At 39.1% G+C, this 16,693-nt stretch overlaps 1 protein-coding gene across 4 annotated transcripts in view; it reads left to right on the forward strand.

Moving 5' to 3' along the window:
* LOC140469697 (astrotactin-2-like) overlaps positions 1-16,693 on the forward strand; it is a 1,585,258-nt gene that overhangs the window by 855,189 nt on the left and 713,376 nt on the right. For all 4 annotated transcript variants that reach the window (XM_072566454.1, XM_072566452.1, XM_072566453.1 and 1 more), the window contains one exon: positions 12,279-12,445. In XM_072566454.1, the coding sequence (XP_072422555.1) occupies positions 12,279-12,445 (167 nt within the window). The remainder of the gene's footprint in view (positions 1-12,278; positions 12,446-16,693) is intronic.

The following is a 16,693-nucleotide window of genomic DNA, read 5'->3' on the forward strand; positions in this document are numbered from 1 at the left end:
GTATCATCTATTGCTGAAAACATTTCTTAAGTTCTAAATTCCAGCATAGGTCCAGCCAGAATGACCCTCCCCTTTAAGTGGTACACCCTAAGTATTATGGGCTAGATTTAAAAGATGCTTGAACCTGGACCCTTTTCTGAAACGCACTGCCAATGAACAGTGTGTTGGACTGGAGACCGCATTAATGTCTAGAAACCTATCTAATCATTTCTTAACTATGTCAGTATTGTAGCCTCCATCACCTTAAGTGGTGGGGAATTCCATAGTTTTACCACCTTCTGAATGAGGAGATTTCTCCTCCACTCAATCCTAAATGATCTTGTCCACTTCCTGAGACCATGACATCTGGATCCCCAAGGTGTGGGCAACATCATCTCTGCATCCAATCTGTCTAGCCCTTTCAGAATTGGATATGGTTCAATGAGATCCCTTTTTGTTTCTCTAAACTTCGATTAATGCAGGCTTAGTCAACTGGGGGGTCTGTTTGACATCAGATTTTGTTATTTATTTCCTTCAGGTTCAAAGGTAATAAAATTCTTCTTTCTTTCATTTAAGACAACTTTGTAATTGGCTTCTTAAATTTGACAGGAATACTGCTATAATTGATGTGTGATAGTGGCATGATAAAAAGAAATAAAATATTTGTTGGAAAGACCAAGACGTTGTTTAAAAAAAAGTGGGAAGCTGAATCATCCTTCCTTATGCAGTTGAACTTGAGAAAAAAGTATTTCCTTTTTCTCCTGTTAATTCACGCTTCTGCAGCTGTCTGTAGTTAGGGCAGGCATATTACACTTTTTCAGCAGCCCAAGTTACTTATAGTATTATTTGTTAACATGTAAATGGACTCAACCTGTTTGTCAGTCTATTTCACAACACTTAAGTGTTGTGCTTTCATTTCTCCTTTTTTGATGATTGCTCCAAATCAGACAGTGGAGTTCATACTTTGATTATTGCACAAGCCTTATTTCTTAACATCTCAAGTCCCACAGCAGCAAGTCTGTTGATTACTGTGAAAATAAATGTCTTTCCATCTTGAAGAGCTTGCACTTGGGGAAAATATTACAGTTTTTTCTTGTGGTTTGACATATAAAAATACAACCTAATAATTTGCTGCTGTGGAAATGCGCTTGAACAGTCAGTCATTTTTTGTTGCAGGAAATTGGCCCGCCATTAATAGCAAGTGTTTATATTTGCTGCTAAAATATTGTGTTTTACTGTTGGGAAATGACAAACACATTTCAAACAAGTCCTTCTGAATGTTAGTGTTTTAATACCTCCATTTTAAAACTGTATGCTCCTCAGTTTTGTGTAGACTTCAAATCACTCTATATGCTACTTCATTTGAAACCACTTTAAAAACATTAACTTGAGCACACAAGTTAAGAGTAGAAATAAGTTACTTGCTGCCTCGAATCTGGTTCACCATTAAATAAGACTATGGTCGATCTGTTTTAGTTTCGAATTGCATATTGCCAGCTACCTCTGTAACCTTTGGTTGTTGTTAGGCAAGGGAATCAATGTATTTCAGCCTTAAACATTCTATGACCCCCTGCCTCCACCATCTTCTGAAGCTCAGAGTCTGAAAGTTTCATAACTCTCCTCATATCCCATCCAGAGGGTGACTGCTAATTTAGGATCAGTGCCCACTAGTTCTGAACTCACAAGATGAAACATCCTTTCCACGTCCACCTTATCAAGACCATTCAGGATTTTATATATACATATTCATCAAATCACCCCTCACTCTTCTAAATTCCAACGAAAACAAGCCCAATCTATCCAACCTTTCTCCATGAGACAACCTATTAATTCCAGGTAGTAATATGGTAAACTACCTTTGAACCATCTCTAATGTATTTACATCCTTCCTTACATAAGGAGATCAAAACTGTACATCGTATTCCAAATGTAGATGCACTAATTCCTACATAACTATAAAGTATGAAATGTTGCAATTTAATATTTATTTTATGTATTAATTGGCTTTTTTAAAGCTGTAACCTTCAAAGACATACTTTGTTTAATTCCCACTTAGCTTTATACTGAAGCTACTGTTTAGATTTCAGAAATTCCAGTTTGTATCATTGAAACCCTACAATGTGGAAGCAGGCCATTCAGCCCATTGAGTCCGCACTGACCGTCTGAAGAGCATCTTTCCCAGACCCAACACCCTACCCCTGTAGCATTGCATTTCCATGGCCAATCCACATAACCTGTACATTTTTGGACTGTGGAAAGAAACCGGAGCACAGAGCAAACCCATGTAGTCACGGGGAGAATGTGCAAACTCCACACAGATAGATAGTCACCCAATGGTGTAAATCGAACCTAGGTCCCTGGCACTGTGAGGCAGCAGTGCTAACCACTGAGTCACCGTGCTGCCTTAATGCATTTGCTTATGTGTAGCTTGCATTGTCACTCTTAGCAAGTTATTTAGACAGGAGTTTATCCTGCCCCTATAGGAAGAAGAAAGCTTCGGCTTTCAACGTTTATTAAGATTGTAAACCTCTCCTGTTTGGTGCAGTTTTGTTCACATAGTGAAGAGAGCAATTTTATAGATAATCACAATAAGAAATTCTAAATTATCGTAGCACTGGCAAGCTCAGCACTTATTCTCTCCTCCACTCCTGCCATTGCCTTTGAGAAGGTGGCATTGGAGGTTGAGGGATGACCTTATTGAGGTTTATAAAATCATGAGGGCATGGATAGGGTAAATAGACAAGGTCTTTTTTCTTGGGGGAGGGGAATCCAGAACTAGAGGGCATAGGTTTAGGGTGAGAGGGGAAATATTTAAAAGGGACCTAAGGGGCAACATTTTCATGCAGAGGGTGTGTGTGTATGGCATGAGCTGCCAGCGAAAGTGGTGGAGACTAGTTCAACTTCAACATTTAAAATGCATCAGGATGAGTATGGGAATAGGAAGAGTTTTAAGGGATATGGGCCAAGTGCTGGCAGATGGGACCAGATGAGCATATCTGTTCGACATGGACAAGGTGGACTGAAGGGTCTATTTCCGTGCTGTACATCTCTATGACTCGATGACACTCTGCTTGTGTGATAAAGTGCTTTAAGGTAAGGAATTCCATATTAATGATCAAGGAATGCATCCAATCAGACAAGGACTAATTCTGCTCCTATATCTTATATGTTATGGTGATTTTTAAAAATATCTTATGATATAGTTAGTGATTAAAATTGGAAAATACATTGTATCTAAAAATATTCTGCTCAACAAAATCCCATTTCTGTATTTTCTAACACAGAACTGTAGAGTGTAACTATAAATATATCCATAGCTATGGTAAGGGTTTAATCACCTGGAAAGAATGAGCAATATTATTAAACATGACACTTTATCACTGCCCATATGAAGTGTGAGTTAATATGTTGCTGTAAATGTCACAAAGATTGTTGGCTATGATCTGTCTCAGTGACACTATCAACACTGTGACACTTAATGGCCTTTCCGATTTCACACAGCTATATGGAAATGTAGGTCACAGAGGTAATGATGCAGTTGTCTTGGATCATATTTGTTTCTTTTTAAGTTGTTCATTAGCTTCAGGTTGTATAAAATGTCATATAAATGATAGCCATTACTCTGAATGTGTCTGAACGTGAGTGTGTCGGGGGAAGAGAGCATTAGCTGTAATTGCTGATACAATAGGCCAGATGAACAGTGCCTGTATGACATTTATTTGACTGGCCATTGCTCATTCAGTTACCATGGGGCTTTGCGCCGCAAGTTACTGGTAAATGTAAACTCCATTTGCCCACTTCAGGCAATCTCAGACCGTTGTGAACAGTACTAATTTTTCTCTTGATCACCAACCAGTTGGAAGTTTTGTGAAATGAATAGCACCATATGCGAACTAAAAAGTACCATTCCGAATCAAGAGTCATATCAAATGCAGAGAATGAAATAAAGGGAGAGAAACCAAGATAGGAAGAAGAGAAAGTAAAAAAATGAAACAAAGAGTGAAGAAAATGTTGAATAAAGAAACATCTCCGATTGCAGTCAAAAACTGAAGAATGAGGCTCCGGGTTTTGATGACATGTCTCAGTTACTTTTCAGTTTGTTTTGCAATAATTGAGATTTAACACATTGTTTAACAGAGATATTTCTACCGAAGTCCACAAATTCTAACTTTCTGGTGAGATTAGTTCATTTCTACCAAAAGTGTGTAAGAACTTTATGCTTTTCAAAGCACATGAATGGTGAGGTAGCTAGGAGAGTGCTGTTTTCATTGGCGAAATGATACAGATTTTTCTAAATGTCTATCCAACACGTGTTGTTTTCTACCAAAACCCAAATGAAACAGGAAATCTTCTTCGGATGCCATCAGCAAGTTCAGCTGAGATGCTACAACTACCTGTTGCTTGAATAACTGTCCTTACTAAGAAACCATCACATGGCACATACACAGCCACTGCCAAAAGAAAGTGATGCAATAACTCATATTGTCATTTTCTCACTCTGTTTACGGGATATTTCCAAGTTGAACATGGTGCTGCGTTCCACACCACAGTGAAGATCAATTGTAAAGAATATTTGAATTTACTTCCTGCAATGAATTGTCAGATCTGGGGAATGTAAAAGTGAAGTTGTCATTACCTCAGAGGATTGAGTGAACATTGCACTCACTTTGTTTAGAGGTGAATATTATGTTTTGAATCTTCTGAAGAGTGGCAATGATAAGCAGGTTGGAGTTGTACTCGAAGATTTTCAAACCTGATCCTGCCGCTCATTTCTTCTGGAACCTTCCAATTCCAGCAATCAAAGTGATGCACAGTGCAGTGTCTCTCAAGGAACTCCATTGGAGTGGAGCAGAGTCAAGAGAACACACTCTCCTCATTTGTTTTTAGAGCAGTAATCATTGTCCGGTACTTTTACAGCTCAAGTTGTTGAATCCATTTGGGTGAGTGAGGGATGGATATGTAGCTGAATGGATAAAGTGGGCAAGTAAGGAGGTAGCTGCGTCAAAATCCTGAAACTCCCTTAGCTACAGCATTGTGGCAGTACCTGTACCACACAGACAGCCACAGCCCAAGAAAACAATATACTTTCTCAAGGATAATTAAGAATCGGCAAGAAATGTTGGCCCAGTCAGAGACAGCCACATCCCCGTGAAAGAACGAAAGCAAGTTTGGGTGAGCTGGCAGTTACGTAGATGAGTGAGGGATAACTGTATCAGGAGGGTTTGGGAGTGAGTGTCTGGTAAAGTGGGTAATCAGGTTGGGATGAAATTGACTAGCCAGGGGAATGATTGGGTTGAGAGAAATGGTTGGGGGTGGGTGTAAGTTGGTGATCAGTATATCGTAGTTAGGTGAGGTGGGTAATCCACGTGGTTGGGGTTGAGAGGTTTGGGGGAGCAGGATAGAGGTAAGTAATATATTTACCCAGGGGTCAGACCAAGTTTTAATCTGACCAACATTTCCTGGCTAGCGATCCAGTTAAGTATTGTGGAACTGTCCAAAGTCTTTGATGCTAACTCAAAGTCAAAGACGTCCACATGGGCTCAAAGGGAACAGGAAACAGGAAATTACTCATTGGACTTTTAAACTTCTCAAGAAAATTCTACACAGGTCAGGACTTCTTCAGGGTTGCAAAGTACACCCTTCGGTCACAGCACTGGTCTCCGACAATCTAGTGATTGTTAGATTTTGTTTCTTAATGCATTTAAGAGAATACTTGATAACAAACTAATTTGAAAAATATATAGAAACACACATTGACATAGTGAGATGAAGTGAGGTGGGAGGAGGCTTGTGTGAAGTGTAAACACCAGGATAAACCTGTTAAAATCAATGGCCTGTTTTGTGCCTGTAAAATCAATGTCAGACCACTTGCTGCTAAAATCCTCTTTGAAGTTGAAGTCTAGAAAGTGGCTGTATTCTGGATTTACTTATACAATGTCAGCAGTGGGCTTGCAGTTTTCTGGTCACCATTCGAAAATGTTTAGTAAAGAGATGGTCTAAAACTGGGCAGAGTCTTATAGTCACCCTATGAGTGAGGTTTGTTGCAGAATCAGACAAGGATTCCATGAGGCCATCTCACTGCTGAGAGCATCAAGGAGGTGATGGTCTAGTGGTATTATCGATAGACTATTAATCCAGAAACTCAGCTAATATTCTGGGGACCTCGCTTCATTTGGTCTATTGTGTCAGCAATTGCAGCTCACTCTCTCTCTCTCCCCACACGCATACGTATTCAGAATAATGGGAGATGAAAGTGGGTGGGCACAGTAATTACTTCTCGTGCAGGTGGAGAGGTGGCCCCAGTGAGTAATTCAACAATATAGACAGCATACAAGGCTAGTGGAATCACGGGTCAGGATGGGTGAGAATGAGTGAGAGAAATGTTGCCAACCTCAATGAGAACATGAGCATTGGTGGGAGGTAGGTACAGTGCAGAAATAGAGGGAGTGTGAGGCATTAAAGAGAAGAAGGTGGCACGCTGGCAGAGTGGAGAAATTGATTGACTTTCTTCCTGCATTGCTGGGCATTCCTACAGACAGCTGGGTGTGATTTAACCAGAGTGGCATTCTCAAAGCAGGCTGGCATGGGCTGGTGTAATGGTCCTGGGCAAGGAGAAACCCCGTCTCTGTAATACGCCATCCCACAGGATATTCAGGACCATGCCCACAAAATGGGATGATGAGTTTGCCCTATCAGTAAATGTCCTGGATGAATGTCGGGAACCATGCTCTGGATTGACAGTAGTTCACCATGTATTCAATGGGCTTTTAAAGATGCACATGCTGGGGAGTTCTGATGTATCCTTTGAGTGGCAAGTTGCTTGAGGAATGGTGGCCATGGGAGCAGGGTAGGTAGTTAATAAGGTGAAACAAGCACAGCGATTTTTGGAGAAACTCAGCAGGTCTGTCAGCATCTGCAGAGAGAGAAACAAAATTAACATTTTAAGTCCAGTATGACTTCTTCAGAAAAGTTCTGAGGAGGAGTCGTGTCGGACTTGAAACGTTAACTCCGTTTCCCTCTTTATGGCTGTGGCCAGATTTGCTGAGTTTCTCCAACACTGTCTGTGTTTGTTTCAGATTTCCACCATCTACATTGGTTATTGACATGAGGTTGGGAAGATATAGTGAGAAAACCGACTAGACCTCCCAGTGGAAGTCCCTTAAAAAATGCAATACAACCCAAACTTGGCCAAAAAACAAAGGTAATGTTCAGGCCATAGACCAAAACACAGGCACTACATAGTCATCTTGAAAGATTAATTGTGTTTGTGTAGTACCTTTCATAACCACAGGATATCCAAAAATGCTTTGGAGTTAATTAAATATTGTAAAAATGTTGTATTCACTATCACAAGGCAAATCCATGTTACCATTCAGCTACCACAAGAATCAAAGTAATTACAAACAGATAATTTGTTTTAATGATGTCAATTGAACGATAAATATCAGCCAGGATGCTAGGGTGAATTCTCCTGCCATTCTTTGAAATAGTACTGTGGGATCCTTTATATCCATTTAAGAGAGTAGATACTGCTTTGGTTTAGTACTGGCTAAAAAAGACATCACTTCTGATCATGCAGCACTCTTTCAGTAAGGATCGGGGCTGTCACCTGCATTACAGGCTTGGGTCCACTGGAATGGGGTCTGAATCCACAAACCCTCTGATTCAGAGATCAGATTCCTACCAACAAATTGCATTGATATCTTGTAGTAGCTTGTGGCACAAAGCAGATATGGGACAGAAACATAATGGCACTGAAGTCATGAATTGACAGCATTGATGCAAGTTGCAAAGTGCCAATATATCTATCAATGCCAGTGTATTTTTGAATGCCATTACTGTAATTGTTAATAATTGGGAAGCAAGGGAATACAATGTTCAAATTAGGTGTTTGCTTTGCCTATATTTCCCTTCAGGCTATGGAAGTCTTTGACTAAAAATCATTAGGAAACCAGTTTAAAGCATATTAACGCATGCAAACTTATTAATGAGCGGCTTTTTCTGTGTTCTGGCTGTTGTGAAAATGAATTTGCAATATGAACAGGATATGTTCTGTTGCATTGGAGCCCTCAGGCGAAATGACAAGCCTGTTTTGCAGAAAGGTTCAACATTATAAAAACGACATGAAACCATCCTGTCAAGTTTGGATTCTAGTTAAGGTTGTTTTGGGAAGGAGAGCACCACTGGTACCTTCTGGCTTAAGTGCAATATTTCACAAGAGTAGATGCAACTTTGTTTGGCATTTGCTTTTCTGCCAGGCCTGAAGGGTAAACCCACTGGAGCAAAATGTATTCGAAAACCAAATCAAATATCCTGTGGGACATAAAGGATGATCTAATTGTTGTGTAGGTGGCTGTCTCACAAGGCATTTACATCTTGGAGGCTGGGACAGTATCTTGATGCTTCATTGGTTCTCAGCAGGACTATTTAGTGCTGTTGCTGAAACAGGATGAAATATCATCGAAAACATTGTTAGCCCATAATTTAGCATGCATGTGCACATCAAGAAAGTGGTATATTAAGATAGGGTCCATTTAGACTGAACATTGCATCCTTTGAATCTAAATATTCCCTATAGCCACAGCATAATTATCAATTCTTTCTGTGTTTCATTCAGGCTGGAGTTGGGGTCTCTTTTGAGATTAGCTGTTTTCTTTAATATTTTTTATTATCCTTACCCTAGGCCCCATTAAATCTAACTTTGATTCACATTTTCCAGTTTCTCAGTTGGATTTTAATAGCTCTAAATGCATCCAAATAATATAAATCATTGTTAGGTTGTAGGTGTCATGCTGTGCACTAAATGATGTCTGCCAGCCTGTTTTTTACAGGCTACATTTAATGCAGAGTGGTGATGGGGTGAGGAGCTATTGGAAAGATCTGGAAAGGCAGGAACAAAAGTTTAGTTTTGAAAAGAAGTGGTTACTAAGAACCTGAAATTGTGTGTTGAACACAAATCTTCTGGAGTGACGTTAACCATTGAGTTATCATGACAACGTTTATACATAGTGTGGATGTTTCTCCTTGTGGGGCATTTCAGAAGAAGAAGTCATAGTTTTAGGCTAAGGGTTGATGAATATAGAATAGAGGGGGATGAATTACATCTCTCAAAAGTTGTGAATCTGTGGAAGTCAGTACCCCAGAGAGTGCTGAATCTTGGGACATTTGAGTAAATTTAAGGAGGAGATAGATTTTTAATTAGTGATAGGTTTGAAGGTTTTTGGGGAGCATGCAGAAAAGTGGATTTGAGACCAAGATGAGATCACTCATGATGGTATTAAATAGCAGAGAAGGCTTGAGGGGCTGATTTGTCTCATCCTGCTCCTAGTTCTTATGCTTTCCTATGCTGTTATGTTAAAGATGAAAATAACAATAGCTTGCGTAAGTATATTGTTCCTCTCACAAAGGAAGACAGCTTTGAGCACTTAAGTAGAATGGATTTTTATTTGATTGGCAGGAATTTTAGTAACAACTTCCATCAAGAGCTTCAAGAGGTTGTGTGCCATACAATAGGGAATAAATGAATACAATTTGTGGAAGAAATGGGTTAATGGACTTTTCGTTGTTGCCTTCCATTCTTTGTTATGTGGTCATGTCATGATTTACCTTACAGCTTCCCAATGCCTGTGGATATCTTTCTCTAACAGACTGGTTTAGTACAGTTTGAATTTTGTCTTTTGTAGAGTTTTGTTTTAATTTTGTAAACTTACTTGTACTGATTAATGTCTTTTATTTCCATGTGCCAACTATCTAATTGAAAAATGCAATTCTAATTTTAAAATAAGTCCTTTGCAATCTGTTTTAAGATCTAAAGGAAAGTTATATCGGACTTGAAATGACAACTCTGTTTTTGTCTCTATTGATACTGCCTGACCTCCTGAATTTCTCCAGCACTTTGTTTTGATTTCATATCTCTAACATTTGCAGTATTTTGCTTATAATTCCGATGTTCAGTTTGCCTCAAAGTTAAATATATCACATGTTCTGGGCAATTTCATTACGTATGGCTTGCTTATATATTTTTCTTAAAGATATATTGTTAGGAAGGAATTACAACTAATTCTGGATTGTCAACAAACAGATTGGTCAATGCAGATTGTGGGTCATCAGATCAAAGTCACACCTTTATTATTCATTTTTGGTGATCATGTTTTATCCCTCACTGAAATACACTGAAATTAATTTTAATGAGTGGGTGTGAGGTATATAGTGCAACATCAAATTTTCCAGAAAATAATATACGTCACATCATATTCTGTCAATTTGCCAGCTTCTGTATTTTGGCTACATTGGTTTCTGCCATAACTTAATATACAGCTGAGCTTAGATTTGACATTTTTTTTTCTTTCAAAGTAGGTTTTATTATAAGTGGTATAGTACCAATACAATAACACCAAACAGAAAACCTAGTTTGATTTCTTATTGGGAAATCTCATCAATGTCAGTGGGGAATAATTCAAGAAATTTGATGAGCTTTAACATCAACATTAACTACACATTTTTTGTCATGCTGTTCATTTATGAAAGGAACCAAATGTCTGATTACTCATTTAATTCCCTGCACTGTACTTTGTGTGAGACAACAGGACAAATATGTGTAACATATATGTACTTGTTATGAGTAATCTAAGCTATTTCAATATTCCCAATAAGCACATGGAAACTGCTGAGTAGATTCTGTTTAATTAATACTCTAAGGTAATTTATTAATGCAAAATTAGCAAATGTTAAGAAAATGCCAAGAACACTGGCAGTACTGTGGAGAAAGAAACAGACTTAACTTTTCAGATTGAAAACCTTTCATCAGATTAAGTCTCTTTCTTCACAGTAACTTCCAGATTCTTGGATCTTTGGGATTATATACATTTGTCAGCTTCCATAATATTCTGCAGCAGTTGATGATTATGTTTCTGATGTTGCCTGGGATTAGGATTCAGTCTCTCAGTTTGTGTGCTAATGGTTTAATGTCAGCTCTTGCTTCATTAATTTTCTGTAATTAGAAATTCGCTCATATGGGGCCAACTGAGACATTTGACTTCCTGTAGATGATTGTGAGGATGACATTGTTATTTATAAACATTAATATGACATAGGCAAAAGTTGCAGTGCTTCTGTTTACTTACATGATGCTGCAAAGCATCCATGTGAACTCTGATAAATTGGAAAACTTGACAGTGCTAAAGTATGCACTTTTAACCTTGCCCTCATTCAGTAGCTTAAAAATCTGTTGCTGGAAAAGCGCAGCAGGTCAGGCAGCATCCAAGGAGGAGAAAAATCGACGTTTCAGGCATAAGGGTTTATGCCCGAAACATCGATTCTCCTGCTCCTTGGATGCTGCCTGACCTGCTACGCTTTTCCAGCAACATATTTTTAAGCTCTGATCTCCAGCATCTGCAGTCCTCACTTTCTCATTCAGTAGCCTTTCTAAAATTAGGTCATCTTTGCTTCTGATTAATAAGCAATATTTTCCTGGGCAGTCGATCATTTTAACTCAAATGCTGTTGCCTTCTCCACTTTAAAAGTGTTACAGTATATTGTTGACACACAGGGTGGAAAACTTTTATCCTGATCGAAGAGAAAAACACAGCTAAATACAAAATTGGAGGAAATATAATTTTATAACAATCTCATATAAATAGTTTAAATGCTACAATACTGATGTGAAGATACAATCATGTAATTACTGCACTTTGACAAAAGAAACAGGCGCTCTGTCACTGCTGAGGGAGATTTTTTTTTCAATATCAATTTCATTAACCTCCTGAGTTTAATATCACACAAACTCCAACATATCCACATTATCTTTCATGAGAAGTAGTGACCTCCAATAGCTCCATTTATCTCATCCTTTTCAAAATCTTCGTTCTCATCTGCAGATCCCAACCAACCTCATTCTGCATTGTCTCTTGCCCCATCTTCATTATAGCCTCCCATCTCTGTCATTGGCATAAGAAACTTCAATCATTTTCCATAAAAACTGCAAAACACTCTTCACCAACTCCTCCCGAGGGAAATACTTCATCCCAAATTTGGCTAAAACATATATGTTCCCTCATGCCCTTACTCCTTTCCATGTCTGATCTCCAACCGTGAAAAACTTTGGGAAATGTTATATAGGCACTATAATAAAGTCAGGAGTTACATTAGCAAAACCATGGTAATTCGATAAATTTGACCAAAGACTTTTCCCTGTTAGTTTTAAACTGCATATGTTAATGTTTGAAATGAGTCAATGTGAATCCTTGGACAATGTTCCAAAATAACAAATCTCAATTGCAGTTACTTTTGTCTTGTTCCAGTGTCCTGTGGGCCTGAGGCCTATGAGGGATGATTCTGGCTGTTTTGACTACACCAAAGGGATTGACTGTTCTGATGGGTTTAATGGAGGCTGTGAGCAACTTTGCTTACAACAGACGGTGCCATTGGTAGAAGACCCTTCCTCCAATAATATCCTGATGTTCTGTGGGTGAGTATAGATTTGCAGAAAACTGGCTATCGTTGGTTTTGAGAAAATATGATTCATCATCTTGTTCACACATACCTCCACAGTAAGTTTGACTCGAACCGAGATCCTTTGTCCAGAGGTAGGGACACTGCAATTGCATTACAAGAGCTTTTTTTGAAACAAGTATCAATGCAATCTCTCAGAATTTTTTCCCAATAATTTGCCAGTCGTTAAGGCAAGAATGACTAATGTAAATTATTTTTTGTCAACTGGTGCTGAAATGTTACAATCATTTCCAGGGCAAGTAGAATTGAACCGAAATTTTCTGGACTAGAGGAAGGGCACTACCAATACCCACCCATAGCAGGACAATTTGTAAAAAAAAATTAGTAAATTTAGCCCTTTATTTGATTATACAAAATCTGAAAACACTTCCAGTTACTGTCAAGCTAAGACGCCATGGTGGGGTTCACTACATATTTAACAAAACAACTTTATGTTGGCAAATATGTATCCTTCAGTGAATAGGCAAAAATTGGGTTTAATAATATAAAGAAACATTGGGGTAGGTTTCCATCAATCGTCTGAGGTAGCAGGAAGAATTTTACCATTATCTCTCCAATTTCTTGATGAAGCATCATTTCTAGGTTAAGAGATGTTAGTTAGAGCGACAAGATCAAAAGCAGTACCAATGAAATTAAATCGGCCACACACATTGAATCATGTAGTCATAGCATTGTACAGCATGGAAACAGACCCTTCGGTCCAACCCGTCCATGCTGACCAGATATTCCAACCCAATCTAGTCCCACTTGCCAGCACCTGGCCCATATCCCTCCAAACCCTTCCTATTCATATACCCATCCAAATGCCTCTTAAATGTTGCAATTGTACCAGCCTCCATCACTTCCTCTGGCAGCCCATTCCATACACGCACCACCCTCTGTGTGAAAAAGTTGCCGCGTAGATCTCTTTTATATCTTTCCCCTCTCAACCTAAACCTATGCATTCTAGTTCTGGACTCCCAGACCCCAGGGAAATGACTTTGTCTATTTACCCTATTCATGCCCCTCATAATTTTGTAAACCTCTATAAGGTCACCCCTCAGCCTCCGACACTCCAAAAAAAACAGTCCCAGTCTATTCTCCAGAACATGTTGCTGGCATTTACTTCTACAATGACCCAACATGGTGTTTCCTGTGGTGATGGGGACCACCTCAATATGGTCGTCTCAGAGAGCCCAAAAGATAAATTGTGTGTCTTTTTTAAAACTTAGCCTGGTAAATCATTAAAACTTACCTTTTTGCTCTCCAGAAGCATGTTTTGTCAATGCCCGATTTCCCTCAGGGTCATGCTGGTGCCCTGTTGCCACTTGTTCTGGACCAGATCAAACCCCTTCAAATATGTCAAGGAGATAGCCTGGACCCTAAATTTCATTTAAAGGCAAGTGTAAGGTGCTGTGTTCCAGATGTAGTTCAATTGGTTACATGACTCGACTTTATGCAAGACACACTTTATTCTTACTCTTCAGCTGAAATACAAACAAAAGAAAGAAGAACTAGCCTTAGTTTAACTCTGTTGGAGAACTTAACAAAATAATAGATTATTTAACCATGAGACAACAACTGTTCCAATATAGTAGCATCCCATAAACATACCCTTAGCAAAGGCAAATTCAATAAAATAGATTGTCTCACACCTGAATCTGGTAGCAGAGAGAACTCTTGCTTTTAGATGAGAGAGAGAGAGAGAGAGAGAGAGAGAGAGATGGCTTCTTCAAAACCTCCACAACTATTGAAGACTAAACTTTAAACCCTGATTCTATGGGAACTGATTCTACACATGTATGCTGCTTCTATTGGCCCAACTTTAAAAGAAAACAAGTCCTCACAAGATGTTTACTTTATTGACTTGGAACAGACTACTCTATACCTCTGTCTCAAGCTCACTTCATAAATATACAACTCTTAAAGCCATAGTATTGTCACACACTCAAACAAACCCCAGGATAGTATGTTTGGGTGTGCCTGAACCTGCGTACATGCTATCATGTGGATAAACAGTAAATTTTGCCCCATGTTGTAAATGCCTTGACAGTATTAGTGAGCAAATGGTATCAGATTTTTTTTACATCAACTTGGAGAGAGCTTGTTGATGGAGCAATACTGTATCAAGATTAGATTGGTGCTGGAAAAGCACAGCAGGTCAGGCATCATCCGAGGAGCAGGAAAAATCAACATTTTGGGCAAAAGCCCTTCAAATGTATTAATGCTGTATGTCTATGCCTCAAAATTCATAACAACTGAATTTTCAGTGCTGCAGCTACTATTTCAGATTCTGATGCAGACCACAGCAGACACTGTTGGGTGGGAAATTTGAAATCATTAAATGCTTTCTGGGTGATACTGCTACATTGACAACCTACTCTCATGATCATCACTGTGCCTGTGTGAAGACTCTCCTGGTCCCTTGGAATGAGCATCTCTCTCCTTCTGCTCACTTCCGATAGCAAAGCCTCCCGTGTTATATCACAGAACTTTAGATCCCCTCTCTGCTATGTTCTGCCTTTCTTGTGTTCAACCCAAATCAATTTCACTCTTACAGTGACTTCCAACACCTCTACCAGTCAATATTTGAGCCTATTTTAAGAGATGGAGGCTAGCTGTAAATAATCAGTGCTACATTTACCTCAGGCTTCACTCTCTTAATGTTCTGGCCCTTGTTCTCAATTACAGTCCCACCTTTTCTTCATGCTTAAATATGGAACCCATCTCTGATTGCCCCAGATGGTGGTGGTGAGCTGTCATCCTGTCCCACTGCAGGACAATTAGTGTGGATACACACACATTGCAATGAGGGAGAGAGTTCCAGGATTACTTTCCCAGCGACAGTGAAGAAACATTTTATAACTCTAAGTATAGTGGATGGGGTACCAGTCAAGTGGACAACTTTGGCCTGGATGGTGTTGAGCTTTTAGAGTGTTGTTGGAGCTGCAGTCATCCAGGAGAGTGTAGGATACTGAATCACACAGCTAACTTGTGCTTAACAGGCAGTTGCAAAAAGTGTGGTGCTGGAGAAGCACAGCTGGTCAGGCAGCATCCGAGGAGGAGGAGAGTCGACGTTTAGAGCATAAGCTCTTCATCAGGAATGGACAGGCTTCAGGGAGAGATGCAGTGAGTTATTTGCCCAAGAATTCCCTGCCTCTGATCCGCTTGTGTAACTATGATAATTATATGGCTGGTTCAGTTCAATTTCTGCCATTAAATACTCCGAGTATGTTGATTGATTGGAATTCAGCAATTGTAATAGCGTTGTACATCAAGGAGAGATGGTTGAATTCTCTCTTGTTGGCAGTGACCATTATTGAAAACTTGTGTGGCATGAAAACTTGTCACTATCAGCCTAAGGCTGACTGTGGTTCAGATCCTGATGTATTTGGACACACACTGGTTCATTTTCTGAGGAGTTGCAAATGATGCTGAACACTTTACAATCAATAGCGAATGTCCCCATGAGTGAGCCTTTAATGCAAGGAAGGTCATTGATGAAGTGACTGAAGATGTCTGGGCCTTTACCTTAAGAAATCCCTGCACTGATACCCTGGGAATGAGATGATTACTGTTAGAAACAAAATCAATGAAATTTAGACAAGACCACCAAAACTGGAAACAAGACACTTTATTACGAACTTACAAGCACGGGCCTCAATTGCATAAGCAAATGAAGCAAATTAGAACTTAGGTTATTGTACAGTTATACCCTTTGAGCTGAGTGAGGTAATCTCTCCAGACTCCTAACTCCCCAATCTCTCTTACTATTTCGCCTCTACCCATCTATGCTCCACGCCCATTGCCCCTTTCTTTCCAAGTTGGCAATTTCCCCCTTGCACGTGCTGTCATAAGGTTGAACTCTTATCTCGATGTTCCCCTTTGTAACTTCTTTCATTATCCATAGGTACATTCCATTCTTGTACATACATCTTAACAATATATCTTTTTCGTGCTTCGCTTATATGTTTCAGTAATCTTAGCTTTTTGCTGACACTGTTGTTTTAAACATTATGGTAAAAGGAATTATTTTCTTACATAAATCTACATTAAAGTTAGTACTTAATTATCCATAATTATGCACTGAAAAGTAGAGATACTCTTCCCTAAATACCTGTAGAGTTAATTGTTCTCTTGCTGTACCCTTTTTCTGTATGCTTTTTCTATATCTGCAAAAACAACACTTTACCCCATTTTTAACAATTCCCTCATTTCTTTTCTT

This window comes from Chiloscyllium punctatum, chromosome 49 (genome assembly GCF_047496795.1).
Source record: "Chiloscyllium punctatum isolate Juve2018m chromosome 49, sChiPun1.3, whole genome shotgun sequence".
Taxonomy (NCBI): Eukaryota; Metazoa; Chordata; class Chondrichthyes; order Orectolobiformes; family Hemiscylliidae; genus Chiloscyllium; species Chiloscyllium punctatum.